Source organism: Hipposideros armiger, unplaced genomic scaffold (assembly GCF_001890085.2).
Source record: "Hipposideros armiger isolate ML-2016 unplaced genomic scaffold, ASM189008v1 scaffold_116, whole genome shotgun sequence".
NCBI classification, from domain to species: domain Eukaryota; kingdom Metazoa; phylum Chordata; class Mammalia; order Chiroptera; family Hipposideridae; genus Hipposideros; species Hipposideros armiger.
In genome coordinates this window covers 2,360,175-2,385,011 of record NW_017731466.1, presented here as the reverse complement: position 1 = coordinate 2,385,011, position 24,837 = coordinate 2,360,175, and the positions used below count along the sequence as shown (strand labels likewise).

Here is a 24,837-nt window from a genome sequence, read left to right as displayed (position 1 = left end):
GGAGTTTCACTGTGATAAGAAATTGAAGAGGGATAGCTGACTGGGGAAAATGGAGGGAAGCCTTTTAAACATACAGATTTGCAGTGACCATGGAACAATGCCAAATCTCCTAAGTGTACTTGTATTTGGCTTCTCTGTATTCCATGGAGTCAGGGGCTGTGGATCTGGCCTGGGCACAGCAGTAGTAGCCTATGAAATGAACAGTGTTTAATACAGTAGTTCCCTCACTGCTACCCCATTCACTATTTCATGTTCCACAGTTTCAGTTACCTGTGGTCAACTGGATCTGAAAATATTAAGTGAAAAGTCCATAAATAAATAATTTAAAATTGCCCACCCTTCTGAGTAGTGAGATGAAATCTCACACTGTCCTGCCTAGAACACGAATCATCCCTTTGGCCAGCATATCTGCACTGTATACACTCCCCTGCCCCCATTAGTCACTTAGTAGAAGTCTCAGTTATCAAATTGACTATTACAGTATCACAGAGCTTATGTTCAAGTAACCCTTATTTTATTTAATGGCTCCAAAGCCATTCACATAACTTTTATTACAGTATATTGTTATAATTGTCCTATTTTATTATTTTTGTTGTCATCTCTCACTATGCCTGATTTATAAATTAAACTTTATCATAGGTATGTACAGGAAAAAGCGTAGTATGTATAGGGTTTGGTACTATCTGTAATTTCAGACATCTACTGGGGGTCTTGGAATATATCCCTGGATAAGCGGGGAGACTAGTAAAAGGACACCAGTTAGGAGGCCAATTGGTGCAGCCTTAACTTTCTGGGGGTCTCTGATGGGGCGTACTCAGTGCTAAGTTAACTGATAATTTTAACTGGAAGTTTATTCTTTGATGGCAAAAGTACTCATCTTTGTATCTTCCCTCATGTCCAAGATGATACTTTGCATAAGGCAGACTGGGCAATATTAAATAGATGCCACATAGGGAGATTGTGAAAGGAAATCCAACATCAAGCAAGACTTATGGTTTGGGGCTTAGGCTGCCCTAATGATCAAATCAGGAAGCAGGGGGTTAGGGAAGTCCAGGAGGGGCTCCAAATCCGTTTCCATAAAGACAGAAAACAGGTGAATAAATAGCTCGACAAAACCGCCTCTAGAATGGCACCCTGCCAGCTTCCATGACACCAGTGCTTTCCTAGAGATCATGCAGGACGAAGGCTGTGAGTTTCAGACTTGTGAGAAGACCTGGACAAGACAGTGAGGTTGAGATCTGGACACCTGTCTTTACCAGAGAAAAGGAATTTCTAATGCAGCTGCTGATGTGGTAAAAATCCAAAATAATAGGGCACACGTTTCACAGAAGCCTCCTGAGGCTACTTACTTGAAAAAGTGACCTGAACTTTCTAGAGGATGCCACTGGTTCCCTACAAGAATGTTTATCACAGCTAGGAAAGGACCTGCTACAATTCATTTTCTGATTAGAGTGTTTTCTGGCTTGCTACTGCAAGGTGCTAGGAGAGAGAGGGCAAGAATATGCACAGTTAAAAAGATAGGGGAACGGTCTCATAAGATGGGAGCTATTGCAAACAAACCATAAGGCGGTCTCTGGAGGGGAAGCAACACTAGGGACTTGTGAGAGGAAAGGTCAAGAGGAAAAGCAGGGTACATGCAATAGCTTGTGGGGGAGGTGGTAGGGAGGGAAGAAGGGAATAGCTGTGGAGGAGGTGGGGATAAAAAGGAGAGAAGGAAAGGAGTGCGAAAGCGACCTCACGTGCAGGGCCCGAGTCAAAGGTTATGGAGAAGGGCTGTAAAGAGAATTGGGTTACTGAATTGGGAAGGAGCGATCTGGTTCTCTGGCGATCCCTTCTGCGTTTACACAGACCAGCCCAGAGCTAAGCGGATGTGGTACTGAGCTCAAAGCGGTGCGGTGGGAGACGGTGGCGGTGGGAGCACACTTGGATTCCTCCCAGAAGCGAAAGGCCAGGAAAGCCCAGCAGCTGGCCGGCCGGGTGGAGGCGGAGCACCGGCGCAGATGGGCGGGGCAGGGGAGGGCGTGGGGAGGACTGGGAGGAGCAGGCTGAGGGCGGTGCTAGGACCCGCCGGCGCCCCGCCGGCTCCCGGGAGGTTGATAAAGCGGCGGCGGCGTTTGACGTCAGTGGGGAGTTAATTTTAAATCGGTACAAGATGGCGGAGGGGGACGAGGTAGCGCGGAGGCAGCCGCACCAGGGGCTGCGGCGCCGGCGGCGGACCAGCGACTCCGGCAGCGGCGTTAACCACGTCTCTTCCACGACCTTCTTAGGTACGGGCCGGCGGGGCGGAGGCTGCAGTGCTCGGGTGGGGAGGGGACGCGGGCCGCTCGGGCTCGCGGGCACTGGCCGCAGGCGGCGGGGTCGTCGTCCGCGGCTGGCTCAGCTCTCCTCCCGCCGCCGCGTCTGGCCGCCGGGCCTAGTCCCCGCCGTGCCCCGGGCTCCCGCCGCGCGCGGCCTGAAAGGGCGGGCCGCGCTCCCACAGCTGTCGGGTGGACGGGCGGCGCGCGCTTCTGCGCCCGGCCCGGCCCCCCTGTCCGTCCGCCGCGTGGCCGCTGCCGCGTCCGCCCCGACCTGAGGGGGCGGCCTTGTGCCGGGGCCGCAGACCCGGGCTTGGGGTGGTCGGCCTCGGCGCGGCTCGGTCAGGGAGAGGCCCCGGACGCCGCAGGACGACCTGTCACCCAGCGGGCACTGGTTGCCCTCTGCCCCTCGCGCGGAAAGGGAGGAAGGGGTAACTGGGGCGTGATGGGCCCCGCAGAGGAGGAGGACGCGGAGCGCGCGGGGGGTGAGGGGGAGCAGGCACCTCGCTGCCAAGTCGGAGAGCTCTCCAGACAGCCTTCCAGCAGAGAACCGCAATCCGCAGGCCAGAGCCGTGCCCGGACGCTCGCCGTCTGGGGCCCTGAACCTTTTCGCTCGCGTTGCGCGTGGCTAGGAGGCAAGTCTAGATTTAGTTGTCAAACTGGTGTTATGAGCCATTTACTAGTCTGTGGTGTGAAGTCACCTGATCTTGGCTCCCGGGTTTTGCTGAATTGAGTTCTTACTGTACGTGTACAAGGAAAGCCGCTGCCCCCTCGAAGACGCTTTTGCGTTGGCAGCGGAGTGTTGTGAGTCCCTCTCACTTGATAACACCCCTATTTTTAGGAGTTTAGCATTTGATACTTTTTCGCCGTGGTGTGAGTTGAACGCATGAAATCCTGATTGAGAATTTTGATGGTACTTGAAAGGCATGAAGTTTTTCAAAGGGTTATAAATAGTAAAAACTTAACGGTTAGGTAAATGCGGCCATGGCATAGGTAAGAGTTTGTTAACTACACTAAGTATGAACTTGGGTTTTCAGAATTCTCTTTCCACGATCTGATTTTGTGAGATGAAATGTAGAACACGTTGATAAAGTGTTAACCATGAAGACTCACTTTAATAGGAAAGTTTATATGAAATACATTTCATCAGTCATGTTAGTCCTTGGACGTTGGGCATATGTCAGAGGTGATGACAAACTAGGAAAGGGAAAAAGAAGGAAATAAAGCTTGTTTTATTATTGCCTACCAAACAAAGCACTTGGCAGAACTGTTTACGTAGGAAATACTACTAGAGATACAAGGTTTTGCCTTAGCTCTCTTCTGGTTGGATCTCTCAAGCAATTGTTTTGGAATGCTGATGGATTAATTTCGCGTTTTTGGACTCTAAGGCATGTGTGTCCTCTATCTAATTTGTCTAATCTGTCTAATTATATCTAATTTATCTAATCTAGGACCCTAAGGTGTGTGTGTGTGTGTGTGTGTGTGTGTGTGTGTGTGCGCGCGCGCGCGCTCATCTATCTATATCTATCTTTTTAAAGTAACTATTAGATGTAGTTTCGAAGTGTTTTATGTACTTGCCTAATCAGGAGTAGTGTAACTTTATGACTCAGGCATGGTTATTAAAATTTTTACGCTGTGGTACATTGAGAAGAGATGTGATTCTTAAGACTTTATAAATAGGGATCACCATTTATTAGATGCTCTGTTTGCTACTCACAGATTTTAGTCTTTTTTTGGTTTGTTTTGTTGGAGTTAGACTACATTTGATAGCCATTCCTATCAAACGACTGCTTAGAACAGTTCCTCTCCCTGCTGGTTTGCTGTGCCATTACTACATTAAAAGCCAAATAAACTTGTTATATTTGTGTTATAAGTAAGTCAGCAAACAGGCTGTGAATGAATAGGGACTCTTCTATTTTAGAAACTCTTTGTCTCCCTCTGCTTTCTGAATAAGGAAAGTTGGAGAGCTAATAAGCTGAGGTGAATCAGGTGCCACCACAGTAGTTTAGCCTTAGGAAGATGCTTTGTGTCTCTTAAGAAAAATGCTTCCTGGGCCAGCTGAGTGGCTCAGTTGGTTAACAGTTTGTTTAAGAGCGCAAGCTCTGAGCAACAGGGTCGCTGGTTCGATTCCCACATGGGCCAGTGAGCTGAGCCCGAACTGAGCTGCTGCTGAGCTGCCAACAGGTGGCAGGATGGCTCAGCTGGTGAGAGCACGTGCTCCCAATGACAAGACTGCCTGTTCGATGGTGGGCTATGCCTGCCCCCAACTAAGACTGGACTCTGCACCGTGAGCTGAGCTGCCACCTGGATGGCTCAGTGGATAGAGCGTGCGCTCTTAACAGCAAGGTTGCCAGTTCGACTCCTGCATAGAAAAAAAAAATGCTTCCTCTTTTTAGGAATGTAGGAGCTTTATAAAGCACTAACACTCTTTTTAATGACTGTAGGATGAAAGGAATCTGTGGATTTGATTAAACCTATTTAGTCAAATGTTTTGAAATCCTTTTAAATTCTTTATTTGGGGAAGCAGGAGCTGCCTTACAGTAAAAAAATTATTATAAAGAAAATAAACCACAAATCAAAATGAGATTCTGGCCTTTAAGTCAAGTGCACCTATTTTGGGATTCCTTTTTAGCTTACTATAGGCGTTTTAACCGTAGAATAAAGTTTTTGAATATTCACAAGTGAAAGTATCTTTCTTGAAATTGTTAGAACTTTTCCAAAATTGTGCTCTGTGCGTCTGTCTGATATTAAGCAGCTGCTGAGAGTACCTGGAAGACTCAACCTTTTGATGCTGTAAGTCAAGACATTTTTAAAATTTAAAGACTTAGTAGGAATATATATTTTAAAAAATTGTTTATGCTCAACCGGAAGACCTGTTGACACACAGTTGTAAGTAAAGCCTTTTGGCAGGCTCTCCAAGTTAAGAGCCAGAAGTGTAAGGGATGTAATGGTAATTTACAGCTTTCCAGAAGGAGGTTTTCTTGGGTGGGTGCAGGGAGGGAAACAGCTTTCTTTTTTTTCCTTCTTTAAAGTACTGTAGTCTGATTGTGTAGTCGTATTGGCCTTTGAAAGCCCAGGTGTGTTATTTACTTTACTGAGCATCATTTAACTTATGGAAGATAGTTGTGAATATAGATTTGTTGAACTTGATCCCCCAATGAATTCCTTACTCATGTAAGTTTCTTCCTGTCCTTTATTCTTCCTTATTACACACAGAAGAATGATTGAGGGTTTTTTTTAATAGCTTTAAATTGTATAGCAGAAAAAAAGCATCAAACCGGAAAATATGATGGAAGTAAGATAGTATCTATTTGCTATTTTATAAAACACTTTGAACACCTTGCTTTGATTTTATTTCCTAAAACCTTCCTGTGAAGGAATGAAGTTATTCCCATTGGAGGGAGTGATTGTGACTTGTCTACAGTCACGGAAACTACTCAGGAGCGCTCTTACTGCTCCTCACCAGACTTGGAGGTTGGTAGGGGCCTCTCTCCATTGAAAATTATCACATGTAATTAGAGATGACTGGGTAAAACTTTGTTGAATGAATGAAGTCTGAAATCTTACTAATGAGAAGGGGGCAGTTAAAAAGTAAAGATGGGGCAAGTCACTAAGTAGAGGGGGAGATTTTATTAAAGTAGGAAGGGAAAAGGTGGATATTATAGAAGTAATGAAGTAGAACAATTTTGCTTGTTGTGGGCATTGAGAAGAATGAAGTGTTCAGAAGTGCCAGGCCAAGGTAACTATTTTACAAATCATTTTCCAAGTTACTGGTAAACATATCTCTGTGTGTTTGTGTGTACACATTTTTGAAACTTGGTGTAGGTTTTTGTAGAAATGTGTACACAAAAGTAGCCACCCTCACTACCTACTCTGGAGCAAAGGCTATAAGGTAGTTGGTTTTATGGGCAGCTGATATGTGTTAGAAACTACTGTTAAGTCATGAAAGACTCATTTATACATCCTCTGTATTCCCAAGGAGATAGTATGCACTTCTGACTGACGTTGGTTTTAGTCTTTTGGCTAGTACAAGTAGAATCCAGGGGACCCCCTTGCTAACATACTAGTTCAGTAAAAATTATTCATGCAACCTGTATTTATATGATTAGCATCAAAATAAACAGTAACTAATAATTTGTTGGTGAAGTAGATAACTGTTGAAAGATGCTTTTCTAGGCTTGGTAGTACATTTTATCTTTTTATTGCATAATATTATACTTAGATTGTGGAGGCAGTGTTTCTTTACTCATAGAAAAGCAAGCTAGCGTGTGTAGTGGACAAAGAATGAGGGATCGAAAACTGAGTGGCTCACTTAAACTCTGAGCCTTGAAGCCCCTCGCATATAGTTGTGATACAAATCCCATAACGGCTATTGTGGGATACAGATGAGATGACAGGGCACAAGTGTTGTAAATTGTAAAGCTGTGTGGAAGACAACAGTTAGATATATGTAAGAAGTGCCAATTTGGCTAGTTGTGATTATTTATATGTCTATATTTGCAATCAAAATCTCTTCTAATTTTCTTTTTTTCTGTAATGTGGACAAAGGTTTAGTTTGGGCAAGGGTGGTGGGTAAAATTTTAACTTTATCTGTAAAATGCTGATAATTCATTCATGATTAGGGTTATTGTGAGTATTAAAAGTGTGATAAAAATGCTTAACCCATTGGCAAACATTCTGTTGATGGTAGTTATTACTATAATGCGTGGTTACTTTAAGATGAGACTTTGAACTAAAAATTAATTTGTAAAATAGGTGATTTAAAAGGCCATTGTTCAGTTTTTATAAGATAAAAGTAAACATTCATGCTTCTCAGCTATCTTCATTTTAATAAACTTGCATTTTAGAGAATCACTTAATCATGTGGCAAAATTGTCTTCTAAAATTGTTTATGTCAATTACAGGATTTAGTATGAATTAATTTTTTAGTTAATGTCATGGCAATTTCCAAGTAGAGTGTATTGGTTTTTTCAAACAGTAAATGTGCAGAATCTAACTTGCATCTGTTATGCACAAGAATGCCTAAAAAAATGATTGACTTGAAACCACACTAATCGTGACTCCCTTAAAAAGCTTTTTTTGCCTTCATGTAATCATTTATGGTAGAGTCATAGCACTGATTAATCATGATCTCATAAAAAGCTTTTTTCCCCCCTTTCATGTAATCATTTATAGTAAAGTCATGGGTAGTGATTAGATTAGAACATACTTATTTTAACTAAGGTCTTTTGAGTTATATAAACTTCCTATGACCTTCAGAATGGATTTAGAATGGAGGTTTGGATTTTAATACTAGCTCAGTAATAATTTTTTTTTTTCCTTCCTGGTGGTTAATATTTTACCCTAGCAAACTTACAAATCTTTAAAAAATTTTTTATTAAATAGATAATAATCTATGAAGGCGCTTTAGAAGCTTTAAAGCCTTCCATAAAAGAAACCCTTTAAAGGGGGTGAAATTGGCACACTAAAGAAGCTGTTCTTTTCATATTTGAATGAATGGGTTTATGAGATATTAAAAGTTAGATTAAGTTCACTTTTATCAGAATGGGGTGATTTTTGAATATTTTGGAGAGAAATTTTGGTAGGAAAATCACCTTCGTTCTTACATTTTTTTTGAAGACAATTATTAATCAGGTATGAGAAATCGCTATTTTCTTTTCATCAGCTCTTTATTTTAAAATAGATATGACAGTATGAATTGGCTATGTGAATTTTTTTGTGTAGAGTTGAGAGGCTTTTTCTTGCAGGAAAAGGGCAGTGCACTTGGATATTGTTTCTCAAATTCTAAAATAGGCTAGAAGGTGAAGGGAGGGTTCAATGATGTAGCTGATGCCAAATGTCTTACAACTGGATATTAAGATAGAAATTTATTGCCTTTAAGTTAGTTTATATCCTTTTGTAAATGAATAATTTAATTTTTCCTAAATTGGGATCTTACTGTAATTTACTTTTTCATTTCATATTGTATTTCCCTGTGTGATTAATCTTTGCAACATGATTTTATAAGAACTGCTTACCATATTTTGCTGTGGATAATGTTCTCCTATGTGTAATGCACAGCCACGTTTTGACCCAAACTTTCAGGGAAAAAAATTCTTTTAATTTTTAATTCAAATTTTTATTTGTTTACATTTAGGTACTTGTTTTTTGTATAAAGGAATTTTAGCATTTATTTTTTAACATATTATGGTACAAGAAATTTTATGAACAAATAATTACAAAACACAAGAACAGATAAAAGGTACAAGAAATTTTATGTACTGGTAACAAATTTATGATATTTACGCATCATAGAAGGCCAAGAACCCTTCATCTTGCAAGCTCTTCATAAGTGCCAACAAAACCGATTTTCATATTCCAGGGTATTTTTTTGCATACGGATATCATTGATTTCTACTCATAAGCATAAATAAAAGAATTAAAAACATTTAATAGATATGGAATTAGTACTACCCATGTATAATGCACATACTTATTTTTCTCTCTTATTTTTCTCTTACAAATTTGGGCAAAAAAGTGTGCATTATACATGGCAAAATAAGGTAAATCGGTCATTTGGATATGGGGTTATTTCTTGTGAATAATGCTGACTGAATATCTTTGTAGATAAATCTTTGACCTTTAAGATAAGGTCATAACAATTAGATTTCCCTGGGTGTGGGGGGCTCCGCGGCTGTTAGCTCAGTTGGTTAGAGCGCAGTGCTCATAACACCAAGGTTGAGGGTTCTATCTCCGCATGGGCCACTGAGCTGCTCCCTCCACAACTCAATTGAAACAACTAGTTGGAGCTGATGGGTCCTGGAAAAACACACTGTTCCCTAATAATCCCTGTCCCCTCCCCCCCAAAAAAAGTTAGATTTCTAGGTCGAATGGCATGTACATTTTCAAAACTGAAGCCACACATCAAATCCATTTAGAAAAGTTGTATCCATTTATTCTGTCTCCCTTTAGGATTAGGTTTGTGCTTGTTTACAAATATCTTTTTTTACAAGTGGGTGTTATTTTAAAATAAATAGCAACACCTGGGTAAAAATAGGGATGTACTGTTTCATTTGCATTTTTTTTATTACAGTTGATGTTGAAATTTTAACATAACTGGATGTGAATTCTTTCTATTAGCTGCATTTTTGTATTCTTTGACCATCTCACTGTTTCTCTTATGTTTTGTAAAAGGTCTTTTGCATACAAGAAATTCTTTTCATATTTGCTTTTTAATTTTGTGGGGTTTTTTTTTTTGGAGAAGAGTATGTTTAAAAACATTTAAAATGGTTCCATGTGAGTGTTTTTCTTAAGTAAATTGGCAACTTTTCAATTTATTAACTTCGTGTTAGTCTCTTCTGAATCTTTAGGTATGCTACTGGAGGTTTTTTTTTTTTAATAAAAATATTTTTAAACGATTTTAAATTCTTTCTGAGATTATCAGTTGGTTATTTCTGTCTCTTTTTTAATGCCTCAGTATGGACATGCGCTTCATTGTCCAGCAGTGTGGTAGAAGCTCCAAGCTTAGGAGCTGGGTTCAAATTGCCACCACCACCAAATATCAGTTTTCTTAACTAAAAAAAACCTACTTTAGAAGTTTAAGATTAAAAGATAATGTCTTAAAAGCACTTGGCATGTATTGAATATACAAAGAAAGTTATCATCTCTTCAGGGTAAAGGAGAATCTGAAGGGGCTGGGATTAGTTTTCTTTTGGGAGTGAAGAGGTGCAGGAGGGCAGGCTGATTGAGGACCATACTTAGACAAAGAACTAGCTTTTTTCCTTTGATGTTATCAGTTGAGATATTGAGCACCTACCTTATAAAAGGGCTTTTCAGTTGCTTGTAATGAATACCTACTGTAGAAAAGTGTGGAACAGACCTCTGTTCTAAGCTTTCATGTAGATGGAGATCAGATAGACCTTAGGCATATTTGTGATTAAAGTTTATCATTAAGTTTATAATTTCAGAAGTAGAAATTACTGTGCTAGTGTTGTCGAGGAAGACTTCATGGAGAAGGACCTTGAAGAATGGGTGGGTCTTAGAGAGCAGAGTGTAGGATATACCACATGTTTGAAGATGAAAAAGATAGGCAGTATGTTAGAAAGCTTTTTACGAAATAGTTTCAGCACTTGTCCCTCCTTTCTAAGAATTTTTCTAAAAGGGATGCTTAAAAAAGTATTTAAAAGCAATTAGATAGAATCAATTTAAAAGATCAAATGATGTTAGAGCATATGTAATAAAAAAAAAGAAATATGTGCTGTTTTTCTGTAGCCAAGTACAGCAAAGAAATGATTTAAATAACTGGATAATTCCTGAAAAAACTGCCTGAATAGCCCCAAATGTGACTTATTAAAAACTATGGAAATGTGTTCCTTCTCGCCCCTGTTTTTGAGCATGTGTATTTATCTACCACAAGAAACTCTGACATGTATTCTAAAATTGCCAAACTAGATAACCGATAAAAGTGAGAACCTTTGACTTTCTTATCCCTTTTGTTTTTTCAAATTAGTCACATTTTATCTAGCTGGAAGGATGTTTATTTGTCTATTTTTGGAATTATTTTCCTTGTTTTTACAGCTTCTCTCTTAGTAGGAATTTTGCCTGTATTGAGCCAAGTTTGGGATTTGAGTGTATACTTTTCTTTAAAAAAAAAAAAACTGCTTTAACGAGTCATCTGAGGTAGAGAGTTGTGGCAGAATGGAACTTTGTGTCTTATTTCCAGGGTCTTGGCAGATAGATACCTATCTGAGATAGATAGATACCTATTTGAGATTTGTCACGAAAATGACAAAATTTAAGCTTGGGTCCTTGTGTGTATTTTTTTTTTAATGACTTCTGTCCTGTTTATCACAAATTTCAATAGCTCTTCAATGGGCTTAATATGTTTTAACTTACTGTAGAGTTCATTTTTGGGCCAAAAAGGGAGTCAAGGAAACCTCTGGTTTTGATGGATTCCTGATCCCTGTGTTACAAAGCTTTGTAGTGGAAATTTATTGCATTGTCACTTTAAACGCTGGTAAGAAAAGAGAATGCCTCTTATAAAAAACATGGAATAACTTAGTGTTATCTGTTGCATAGTCCAAAGAAGAATGTTGAAGAACTAACTAGCTCTTGCATGCATCGCTTTCCATTTTTACTGTCACCTCCTGACTTTGGGCTTATACTTAGTCTCTTCCAGTTGCCTTATATCTGATTTCCCTGTTTTTAGACTCTCATTACAGTTCTTACTCACTCATCACTTTCAGTTTATCTCTGCAACACAGCTTTGATCCTATCACTCCCTTCAAAATTTTCCATGGGGCTCCTCATGACAATGCCCAGCACTATTAGCCTAAACTTTTAAGGTTAGCCTTAATCTTATTTTCAGGGCTCAGATAGTTGCAGCCTTCTCCTGAATGGCTTCATTAATAACCCTCCTTTAAATAATCTAATATAGCACTTTCTTTATACTGACCTTTTATGCTTGTTTGTGTTAGAACTTTGAGAGTTAGAACTATTATTAGTAAATTGTACTTCTCTAGTGTCTAGAATAGTGCCTTGCTCTCTAATTACTGGCTTGAAGTAGATAGGGTGGGGAACCTTTCTCACTTATTCATGACACTTGAGTAGCATACCAAGCATTGTGTCAAGGCTTACCAAGTATTGTGTCAACGAAAATGAAACAATGTGTTGCACATTTATTTACATATATATGTGTGTGTATGTAATTTTATTCCATCTTAATATTTTAAAAGTCTGCAGCTTAAAACTTGCTCTTCAAGAAAGCTTATGAAGAAAAAATAATTGTTTCCCAAATGTTGGGGGACTGTATAAATGATATGCTGACTGTATAAATAAGTTTTGACAAGAAAATTTTTGGAAAAAGTAAAGGGAAAAATAGCCGTATGCCAGGATTTGTTACAAAGATGAGACATATACCCCTCTCCTTTCTGTTAATAAATTATATTTTTGGTAACTTTTAGTTTTCTGGAAATCTTGAACACCTAAGAATTCAGCTTTGAATTTATTCAACACACATGCTCATTTGGCAAAGCTGGAACATGGTGGATTGACTATTTCAGAGACCTGGTGTGCATCCTTATTTGATTACTTACGAAATGTATTTCCTTGCAAATTGCTTAATCTGAGCCTCACTATCCTTTATACAAACAACGCAATGCCACTCCACAAAGTGATTTTGAGGATTAATATGGTTATTAGCACAGAGTAAGCACTCTAAATAACTAAATAAGTGTTTTTTCTTCTATAGTAAAAGGTACAACAGTTAAAATTATATCATATAGTAAATTATTTCCAGGAATCAGAAAGTTGCTAATAATGTCTTCACCTCTTCTCTCAGATATCTGCTGCTTTCAGTTCTCTGCTCAAATGTCTTAGAGAGAAGCCTTGCTTGACTGACCATTCTTTTATAAAATTGCAACTCCTGCTTCCAATGCCATTAACCTACTTTATATTTTTTCTCTATAGCACTTAACACCAGCTGATGTCATATATTTGTTTTCTATTTCCTCATCTTTAGGATGTAATAAACTCCTAAGGGCAGGATTGTTTTATTTGTTTATTTTGTTTCCTACTGAATCTGCAGTTCTTAGAACCAAGTTGTTGGTGTTCAGTGAATCTTTATTGAGGATTGAAGGCTTATTCACCCCTGCTTGTAGTCCTTTCATCCCCTGGATAAAAATTACCTTGGTGGTTATTAATGGGGTGCTTGTTACAGATGTAAGTTACTGGACCCCATACACCCGATCCTCTGTATCAGCTCTGGAGATGAGGCCCAAGAATCTGTATTCTAAACAAGCCACCCAGGTGATTCTTAAGCTTTAGCTGTGTGGGACTCACTGTTTTATGGTGGCTGTGGCTAATTAAATATTGACCGTGTAACTCAGTTGTAGGCCCATGTATAATTAAATTACAGATGAATTGTCCATTCTGTAGCAAATAGTTTTTTCCCTGTTGATCTGTCAAGGAAGAGTTGTATCTGTAATTTTGATTATTTTGGTTATTATATATTTTTGTTTAAAAATCCAGTTTAATCCAGAGCTTTAAGGATCTAGAAATCTCAGATACTAAATGTTTGTGAGTCCATCTCTCCCAAACAAAATCAAACCCTTTAAACCCACATATAATCTGTACTTGTCATGTTTTACTCATAAGAATAGATGAGCTGATATCAAGGATTTATTTTAAATGATAAGGATCATTCAAAAATGAGGACTGATATGAGTCTCCTTCTATGGCTTCAAACTTATAAAAAGACAGAAAAATATAGTAGAAGCCCAAGTATCCATTTTATACATCTAATACATACTATTTACCATATTTATTTAGAATCCTTTTTTTAAAGAGAAATAATGTTACTGTACAGTTGAAGGGTTCTCCCAATAGCTTTCTCTTCTCTTCCCTCCCTCCATAGATATACACCTATCTTGAAGTGGTATAAATGTTTCCTGGTTTTAAAATAGTCTTATATCTATGTTTTTTCATAAAAATATATAGTATTGTGCTATATTAAAATTGGTAGAAGAAGGTAAAGGCGGTCAAATATATAGTAATGAAAGGAAAACTGACTGGGTGGTGAGCACACAATGTGAAATATAGATGATGCATTATTGAATTGTTCGCTTGAAACCTATGTAATTATAACCATTGTCATCCCAAGAAATTTAATTAAAAAGGTTTTTTTTTAGTAAGTGGCTTAAACTATGTATTTTTGGCTTGATTTTTTTTTTTTACATTTGACATTGGTTTTGAAGTTTACCCATGTGTGCATATTTAGATCTTATTCATTAATTTCACTTCTGTGACTATTTCTGGGTTTATTTATCCATGGATATTTAGGTTCCAAATTTTTTTTTTTTGCTGTTAGAAACAATACTTCAGGGAATAAGGAGCCTTGTCTCTTTTCTTCCTGTGCACATGTGTAAGAATTCCTCGAGCATGTAAAACAAGCTACCTAAAAATTAAAAAAGTTTCAGTACTGTGTACTCTAATTCTTTAAATTTTTGAACTACAGAACAAAAGTACATTCCCTCTACCACCGAAAAAAAAACAAAGTACCTTACAAGCAGATGTAAGATCCTTGGGGTGACTTGGGTGAGATTTTCTGCAAGACTTTTTCTTCAGAGGAAAATATAGAAGTACCTTTTTGCGGACTCGAAGTTGCAGAGCCTAATAGAATTTTTCTGAATTTCTATCTTGTTGCTTAGAGTCCTTTGAGCCATTATTTATTTTAGCATCTCTTAACTAGCCAACAAAATTGACTTCATAAACTCCAACCTCATTTAAAATACCTAATTTAAATTTCTTTAGTTGAAAATTTTTTATCTCCAAGTACACTTATATTCAAGTGTATGCATTAAAATAACTGGTTAATATTTGCTGATAAGCTTTGGGAAAATACTTTGAGTATATACATTTGTAATCTATTTTATATTTTTCTTCATCCATTTAGATAAATGCATAAAGGCATTTTTATGACTCAGTATTCTTTAAATGGGAACAGCAAAAATTCTATTACGTCAGTGTTGGTTGCTATGGAAACAGATTTCAAGTGGAAAATAGTATGTGCATCTTATAGGAAAACAACTCTTTGTTTATCTTCTGATTTGATAGTAATGAAGGAAGGAAATGAACTACATTATATACTCTTGAAAAGCGTTTGTAAAGCTTGGTAATGTAGGATGGTCCTGTTGGCCCAAGTGGCAAAGCTAGTGGGGGAAAGCATCTGAAGGGGCTAAGAACAGGCCTCCCCAAGATGTGCCACTTTGGCCTGTGGATTATTTTGAGCTGCAGCTGAAGGCAGTTGAGACTCTTCAGGTTCAGGAGAAACTTCTGCCCCTCCTTAACTATCTAGAAGAATCTATGTTGGAGTCCTTGTCCATACATAATAAGAGTTATTACCAGAGAAAACATTTTATAACCTGTCCATAGGGCAGGGCAAACTTCTAATTACTGAACTTCTGTTCTTTTTATCATCCTGCCAATGACTTCCCTCCCCTCGGAAGCCCCAGGGCATCATTTCTTGGCTCAGGATACCATCCATATATACCTCATTTTACCCTTCTGCCTCTGAACCTCTCGCATGTGGGGTTCTCGTCTGTGTATACATAATTAAATTTAATTATTTTCTCTTGTTAATCTCTCATGTTGTTTTAGTTATTAGATCACCCGGAAGAACCTAGAGGGGTAGAGTAAAATTTCTTCCTTCTCCACATACCTGATATCTGACGTTAATAGGTCTTCTTCAGGAGTCTTTTAAGTTTTTATTTTTGCATTGCACTGTGTTTCCAGTTTTATATGAGATAAGTTTAGCTTTATGAATTCTTTTTTTCCTTCCTTTTGTCTTTTTTCTTTTTTTGTTATTTAATTTTAAAAGTTCTTAATAACATTAATTTATAGGAGCAAATATCGTAGTTGAAACCTTTTTTTTTTGTATTACATTATTAGCTAATAGCACTTGTCCTTCAACAAAATATTTTATTGAAGTCCAAGTTTGTGTCTGTCAATATTCGTATTTTAGGCTGCATCTATCGGGCACGGGGAGGGAAGCCCAGCACTGCTATAAAACTCGCCCAGGTGACTGATGACTCCTGACCAATAATTTTCAACCCTAGCTATATATCTTGTCAGCATATTAAAACATATGTTTACCCTGCCTGTTTTCGGAATCCTCAGCAGCTAGAATGGATTGGTTAGTAGTCTCCTAGAAATAATGGAAGGTTATAATTTAGCTTGAAAACTTTTTTCTTCTGTGAAAACTTTAACATCACTAGAAACTACATGAAATAAAATAAAATGAATGATACTTACATACTAAACACCTGTAAAATATTGTGATCCTTGGTGCTGTGTTATTTTCTGAGGACCAGCGGTGTTGATACGTTGGAGTTAGAAATGTGCAGTTTCAGTCTCCACCTTGAATCAAAATACTCATTTTAACAAGCTCCCCACCCAGGTCATTCATATGCATGTTAAAAGTTTGAGAAGCACTGCTGTAGAGGAAATAACACTAAATAAATAAGACTTGACCCTTCAACAGTGGTCTGGCTAGTCATGTGTTTTCCTTATCTTTAAAATGAGTGAGTTTTGCTGTATAATGCCCAAAACCCCTGTGAGTGATGTATTAGATTTACTTTTAAGTACAGTGAGTCCTCATTTAATGTTGATATGTTCTTGGAACTGCAGTGAAAAGACATACAGCGAAAACACATTCACCATAGGCTAGTTGATATAAACAAGAATTAAGCTCCTACCGCATATTTCTGGTCACAAAAACATCACCAAACTTCTAAAGAAAGACCCTAAACACTTCTAATATTAAACATTGAAATAGATGTGAGCCATATATACATTTAAAAAAAGAGTAATAAAAACAAGATTATTATTTTCCAACCCTCTCATTCCAGTTCAGCACATTCCAGTTCAGGGTCGATGGTGGCTGGAACCTATCCTGGCAGATCAGGGCACAAGGTGGGACCCACCCTGCACAGGACGCCCTTTCATCACAGGGCACACTCACACACACCCACACTCACTCAGACTGGGACAGTGTAGACACACCAATTCACCTAACAGGCACATCTTTGGGATGTGGGAGGAGACAGGAGTACCCAGAGAAAACCCACACAGATATGGGGAGAATGGGCAAACTCCACACAGGGGCCCCCACCTGGAATGGATATATATTTTTTCTCATCAACATTATAATGAAACAATGTTAAATGAAACGTTTTTCGAGGCTCTGATGTACTAGAACTTGAATGCCCTTGTGTGTCTTGACATATGTATTCTAGGAAGCGTATGCATTTTCAATTGATGCTTAATCTTAAAACACTTGTAGGAGTAAAAATAATCCCTCCCCAATAATAAAAGGCTATCTCTTGAGTTCTTTAGGAAAAAAGTATTGGCAACTTTATAATACCTTTTTATTTTTTAAACAAAATATTTTGACATAATGAAGTGCTGGAGTCACAGGAATTCATTCACAAAGGAGTAAATTTATTACCATTGGAGACACTTAAAATTATCTTTTGCAGGTCCTGAATTCAGGTTAAGAGAAAATATTTTAAATTGAATTTGAATAGTGTCAGAATTGATGGACAGCCCCAGTTTTTCAGCACACTGGAATATAACCTTCATGGGCAATTATCCTTGAAGGGGACAATAGTGATTAAAATATGTTTTTTCTGGAAAATGATTAATAATTTGGTTGTATTGCTTTATCCTCTCATTTAGCAAGTGAAAGTGCCAAGAGGAATAGGTTGGATTTGATTTTTTCAAAATCTGCCTTACTGAAATAATTTATATAAAGTCCACTGATTTTTGAGTACAGCTTGACGAATTTTGACAAAGGTATAATTTTGTAAGCACCACCACCAGCAGAACATTTCCACCATCTCAGAAAGTCCCTTTGTATCCCTTTATAGTTGTCTTAGATTGGGCTGCTACAACAAATTACCATAGACTGGGTTGCTTAAACAGATGTGTATTTCTCAGTTATGGAGACTGGGAAGTCCAAGATCAAGGTGCCAGTAGATTTGGTGTCTGATGAGAGCCCTCTTTCTTTCCTTTTTTTTTTTTTTTACATTTTATTTTTTATTGTGAAATACACATTTTTAAACATTAGTTTCAGCTGTACAACACAGTGCAATAGTGAGAGTCCTCTTTCTGTTTTGCAGATGACTGTCTTCTTGCTGTATCCACATATGGTAGAGAGAGAGATAAACTCTCTCAAGTCTCTTTGTAATCCCATACATTTAATCCACCCTCATGACCTAAGTGTCCCCCAAAGGGACCACCTCCAAATACCATCAGGTTGGAGATTAGGGCTTCAACATATAAATTTGGGGACACAAACATTCAGTCCATTACACTAGTCAGTTCTCTTCCTTTACCTTCAGCTCCTGGCAGTCACTCATCTGCTTTCTGTTACTGTAGATTTGCTTTTCTTAGGGTTGAATCACAGTACAGTATTTTCCGTGTGGCTTCTTTCACTTAGTATAATGCTTTTTAGACTGTATTTCAGTAATCTTTTCCTTTTCATTGCCAAGTAGTAGTCCATTGTATGGATTTAATACAATGTATTCATTTTCCAATAAATGAACATTTAGGTTGCTTCCACTTTATGGCCATTATGAATAAAGCTGCTGTGAACATTTGTGTTCAGGCCTTTTGTTGTCATATGTTTAATTTCTCTTTTAAGTACCTAGAAATGTGATTGCTGATTGTATGGTAAGGGTGTTTAACTTTATATAGGGTATTGCCAGAAAGTTTCTCAAAGTGGTTGTATCATTTTATACCCTTACCAGAAATACTATATGTGCCAGTCGTTGCCCACAAACTCTTCTGTCAGTCTTGTCGATTTTAGCTATTCTGGTGAACATGTAGTGGTATCTCATTGTGGTACTGATTTATATTTCCCTAACATCTGATGGTGTTGAGTACATTTTCATGTGCTTATTGACTATTCATATATCTTTTTTGAAGTGTCTGTTAAAATCTTTTGCCCATTTTAAAATGGAATTGTTCTTATTGAGTTGCAGTTCTTTATATATTCTGAATACTATATTTTTTTTAAAAAAGATTTTATTGGGGAATTGGGGGAAGGGAACAGACAAGTTGCTGTCCTTTTGTTCTTCAGTCTAGTTGTGGAGGACGTCGTTTCACTGACCCATGTTGGTATTATCATTGCGCTCTTCCTGGGTGAGGCAGATCGGTCGCCAGCCACTGGACGGCCCCTCACAGCAGCTCTTGGCAGCTCACACTGGCTGCTCAGGGTAGCTTATGGCAGCCCACTGCAGCAGGGGCTGCAGCCTACGCCATCACTGGCGACTCACGGCAGCCCAGCTCCAGGTTGAGCTGTTGCTCACCATCTTAGCTGTAGAGGGCGCAGTGTCACTGGCCCTAATGTGGGATCCGAACCGGGGCCCTGCTGCTCAGAGCTGGCGTCCCAAGCCAGCTCTTAACCAACGCGCCACTCGGCCGGCCCTGAATACTGTATTTTGATTAATGATTTTTATATCTGTCATGAAGGATGTTGGTCAGTAGTTTGTTTTCTTGTAATCTTTGTCTGGTTTTGATATTAGGGTAATAATTCTGGCTTCACAAAATGAATTGGAAAATGTTCCCTTCTTTTTTTTCTGTAAGAGTCTGTGTAGAATTGGTATAATTCTTTAAATATTTGGTGGAATTCACTAGTGAACCCATCTGGGCCCAAAGTTTTCTTTGTAAAGTGTTTAATGAATTTGATTTTAAACTTGATTCTTTTCAGTTTTCTCTACTAAAGAGTGAGTACCTTCTTTTAGTTGGCCAACTGATTATATGAGTTTCTTAGGGTAGCCTCTTTATTAGGCTCACTACTTAAAAAAACTTTCTATTATGGAAATTGTTCAAATATGTGCAGAAGTGAAAACAACAACATAAGGAACCAGGTAGACACGTCTCCCAGATTCAGCAGTTGTCAATATAATGGCCTCTTTATTATATCTATTCTCCCATAGCTAGTCTCCCACCGGATTATTTTGAAGCAGATAGAGGATTTTATAAATGTTTTATGTCTTTAAATATTAAAGATTTTTAAAAACATATCATGGTACCATTATCACACTAGAAAATATAATCTCTTGCTATCAAATATCCAGAGTTTATATTTCCCTGATTGTTTCAAAATTTTTATAGTTGATTTGCTTCAATAGGGACCACACACTGCGTTTGGTTGATATGCCTCTTACATCTTTTTTCTGTAAGTTCTCCTTTTCCCCCCCTTGTTTTTGTAATTTATTTGTTCAGATTTGTTTGTCCAGTGGAATTTCTGACTCCATCTCTGTGGTGGTGGGGAACATCTCCTATGTTTACTTCCCTGAAGTGGGATCTAGAGGCTTGACCAGGTTAATGTTTTAAAAAAATTTTCCCCAGAAATAATTGAGTTGTCTGAAAAGTCATAACGCATTTTTGCAACAAAAAACAAAAAATATGTCATGACTCTTCCGATAACCCAGTACATCATTGGTGGTGTCCTGCGCTTCCTGATTCACTACCTCAGGAGCCACAAAATGTCTGATTGTCTCTTTGTAATGTTAAGATTGATTGGGGTTTAGGGGTTGATGTGTCCCTTATATCTATCCCATAAGCTTTTCACCCAGTAGTCTTACTTACCGTTGTGCATTGCTGCCTTTTTGAAGTCCCCATTTTTAGGAAGTGAAGACTACCTGGATTCTATTTATGGAGGACCTTAGATACTACTAAACTGATTCCTGGGTAAACAGTCTTAAGTCAGATCATTAGTTCTTGTAAGTGTGTTATTTCTAATCGGGATTTTGTTTTAGGAACTCTGTTTCATTCTCTATCATACTTGATCTTGAAAATAAATGAAAAGAAAATTGGACAGATATTTTACAGACACTTATTAAGAACATAAACTAGATATCCCATATAAATATATTGTTATTTAATATTAATACAGCCTGTTAAGGAATTTTTCTTTCTTTTTTAGTATTAGCTTCAGATGTACAAAACAACATAATGATTAGACATTTATATCTCTCACAAAGTGATAACCCCAACAAGTCTACTACCGATCTGACACTGTACACCAAGGAATTTTTCTTCATGAACTAGATTGGCTGAATTAATTGAGGCTTCTTAGAGCCTCTTCTAAGGCCCTTCTAAGAGCAAGATGAAATGGCAAGTTGGGATACTCCCTTTTCCTGGGAGAATTTGCTTTAGCAACAGAGGAGGTCTAGATTATTTTAAAGACCTTATAATTATATCCAAAGTTATTATTGTCTGGTTCATATTTTCCTTCTTGATGCTCTATAACTGAATAGCAAATGTTAGAGAAGAGTTTTTCAGTGGTTCCTTTTCCACTTTTAAAGTGCTGTGTTGCTCGACTACTTTAAGTGAAATTCTAACAATTAGGTCAAGTTGCTCTGAAATTATGCATTGTTCTTTCTTTATTGACTTTACTAATGCATTCACTTTCTGAAAAATTCTGTGTTATTGTTAGTGATCTCAAATAGTAATTTCTTCTCAACTTTCAGGTAACATTACTGGAAAATTCTTCAGTGCATTTGTGATGGCACTTAAAACTTCCCACTGCATTTCAGTGCCAATCAGTTCTCTTCCTCATCCTCTCAAATGATCTTTAGAGAGCTAAAGAGTGTGACTAAAGAACTGAATTTTAAAATTTAGTTAATTTATATTTTAAAAAAACTAAAGTTTTCTCAATATGGATGCATATATGAATGGAAAATGAATTCTGATATTTGATTCAGTTTTTGGAAAACTTTGGGACAATTTGTATATATGATTCTACTTTTTCAGTTGTAAATTTTGTGAAATCTAAGTGATCATGTGTTTTTTGATAAACATTTAGTGTCTGAATTGAAATGCTCTGTAAGTATAAAATACACAGTGGCTTTCAAAGACACTGAAAGAAGAATTTAAATAACTTAATTTTAAAATATTGATTATAGGGCCGGCTGAGTGGCGTGATGGTTAAGAACTGGCTTGGGATGCCAGAGGGCCCCGGTTCGGATCCCACATATGAGGGCCAGTGACACTGCCCTCTACAGCTAAGATGCTGAACAACAGCTCAACCAGGAGCTGGGCTGCCGTGAGTTGCCGGTGATGGCGTAGGCTGCAACCCCTGATGCAGTGGGTTGCCATGGGCTACCGTGTGTAGCCAGCAGCCAGTGTGAGCGGCCAGCAGCTGCTGTGCTAGGCCGTCCAGAAACCGGTGACTGATCTGCCTTGCCCGGGAAGAGCGCAATGATGGTGCCAACTTGGGCCAGTGAAGCAACGTCCTCCACAACTAGATTGAAGAACTAAACAACAGCAACTTGTCTGTTCCCCTTCCCCCAATTCCCCAGCACTGTTCCCATCCTCCCAGTTCCCCAATTAAAAAAAAAATATTGATTATGAGTTGAAGTGAAAATACGTTGGATATATTGAGTTAATAAAATAATAAAATTTTTTGTCATGTATCTGGATTCACCTAATGATACATTAAATTGGAATTTAACTGTGTTGCACCTTTCCTGGAAAGTTTACTTTTTTGTGCATTCAAATGGCATACCTAGCTATATCTGTATACCTTTGAAAGAGGCAGTGATAACATCCTCTTTAATTAAATATTGATTGCTTTTATGTTCAAAGATTGTCCTGTGAAATTGCTTGCTCTTTATATTGTATTTGTCACTGTTTGCAGCACATTGTGAAGTAGTGCTGATTTTGCTATGTACAGTTAAAGGTGCCTTGTGATGTGGAGGTAAGGGTTTTGCAAATCAAATAAGCTAGATTTTTTTCTGTAAAGAGATGAAAAATTCATTAATGTAGGTATGTAATCTTTGCTCTGAGAATAGTGGTAATCTGGAAAAGGTATTGTCACACTGTTGACTAATAATGTACCACTCACTCCTCAGTGGACCGGCTGTCTCCTGGGAGAGGAGGGACTGCATTGCATTGAACACAGTAGATACTGTATGTTTCTTAGATTGGAAACTGGCACTTAGTAGACAGGCTCAAGGGGAGAATCTCTTAAAAATGCTGATAAACATTAAAAATGTGGGAGACGGTAAGTCCGCCAGGAGCAACTTGTTACATGGGATCAAGAAAGGAAGAAAGCCAGACATGCTACATAGCCTCTGAAACTATAGCTATTAGGTGTTTTTTTTTTTAAAAGAACAGAAACTTCAGCTTTAGAAATTTGTCTCTGCTGTTACACGTTCTATAGTTATTGCTTCATCACTGTTCAGTAAAGTTCTGCAAATGTTATCTGGTGTGCTGGGTGAACAAAGGAAGAGATTATGTGGCCGTTTGGGAGCTATGTAATTTTGAAGTAGTGGCTGTGGTGTTTGGTTAAAAAGAGCCCCAGCGGCACATGAAACTCTTTAAGTTATAACTCTGCACCTCACTGACCATTCTTCTTTGTCTTCCACTAAAACAAACTATTAATCCTGTGCTTTGCTTTAAAATGGGAAGCTGTACTATTGGGTTACTCTTATTAATTAGGGACTGGTTAGCTTTAACATAAGTGTCATTTTTGGAGCTTTCTTAGGACCTTAACTTAGTCCTTCAAGGTTCAGAATGAAAAATGTTTACATTTCATATGTATTTTAATCTTTGTAACTTGGAGTAATTTCCAGGTGACGCCTACAAGGGAAATTGGAATATGAATTATTAGGTGAAATCAATCTTCCTCCCCCACCTCCAACTAGCTTTTGTGTGCATATAGCAGCAAAAGTTGTTATAGAATAATGCAGTGCTCAGGAACAGCTACTGGAACAGCTGCTGTTCACATTTAGCTGTCAAAGACTTCATTGAGATAGAGGCCATACTTAGTGTTGCTGCTTATCTGTATATATAGTGGGAAATCTTAACCAGTATTCTTGATCCTATTATAGAGGGAATGAGAAATCTAATATGTACTTACTTGAACATCACTTGTAACTATTTTCAAGTGATCATATGGGGGGTGGAGAGGTCGTGTGAGAAGTTATTTGAAATTTTGCTTTAGTTGTGACCCTTTAGGATAAGTTTGTAATGCAGGAATTAAAATGTTTCTTTTTTTTATTCTAGATGAGAATTATGAAGATGATGACCTAGTAAACTCTGATGAGGTTATGAAGAAACCATGTCCAGTACAGATTGTTCTTGCTCATGAAGATGACCATAACTTTGAGCTTGATGAAGAAGCTTTGGAGCAGATATTGCTACAGGAGCACATTCGTGACCTTAACATTGTAGTGGTATCTGTGGCAGGAGCTTTTCGTAAAGGGAAATCATTTCTACTGGACTTCATGCTTAGATATATGTATAACAAGGTGAATAGTGTCTTTTAAATTGAACCCAGTTAAAAACAACAAACTACCAACTAACCAATCTTGTTAAAAAATAGACAAAAAACAGTAAGAGCTGTAGCTTTGATTTTACAAAAATATAGTTCCTGATAAGAGTTCTCAGTTAAGACAGTAATGTATTTGAGCTCTTGATTCTCCATAATTCCTTTTTGCATATAGGACCTATGATTGAGCATCTGTGTTCCAGGCATTGTAGCCCTCATCCAAGATGTCTGAGTATACTCTAAAGTCACTGAAATACTGTGCATCTCTCCCTCTCTGTTACTGCCTCACACCTTCCCCTTTACAATAGGTGAAGTAGGCTGATAGAGACTTTTGTAAAATTATACCTGTTCTCCTCAATTAAGTCACCTTAATTGAGTAAAGTAACAGTGACTGTTACTTTCTGAGATCCAGTCCCGTTCCTTATAGTGCAGTGGTTCTCAACCTGTGGGTCGCGACCCCTTTGGGGGTCGAATCACCCTTTCACAGGGGTCGCCTAAGACCATCGGAAAACACATAATTTCGATGGTCTTAGGAACCGAGACACCGCTCCTCTGCCTCTATGCTTCAAGACAAAATTTCATTTATTTGTAATTAGAAATAAATATTTCACAATATATAATTACATATTGTTTCTGTGATTAATCACTATGCTTTAATTATGTTCAATTTGTAACAATGAAAATACATCCTGTATATCAGATATTTACATTACGATTCATAAC

General features: G+C 38.0%; 1 protein-coding gene across 4 annotated transcripts in view; it reads left to right on the top strand.

Annotated features, from left to right (window-relative positions):
• Window positions 1-2,104: 2,104 nt before the first annotated feature.
• The window catches only part of ATL2 (atlastin GTPase 2), a 56,031-nt gene continuing 33,298 nt past the window's right edge, over window positions 2,105-24,837 (top strand). The window contains exons 1-2 of one of the 4 annotated variants that reach the window (XM_019647836.1): window positions 2,105-2,267; window positions 23,850-24,094. In XM_019647836.1, coding sequence (XP_019503381.1) covers window positions 2,153-2,267; window positions 23,850-24,094 — 360 coding nt within the window. In that variant the 5' untranslated portion in view covers window positions 2,105-2,152. Of the gene's footprint in view, window positions 2,268-2,315; window positions 2,930-23,849; window positions 24,095-24,837 lie in introns of those variants that run through there. The other 3 variants (XM_019647837.1, XM_019647838.1, XM_019647835.1) reach the window with 3 other exon arrangements.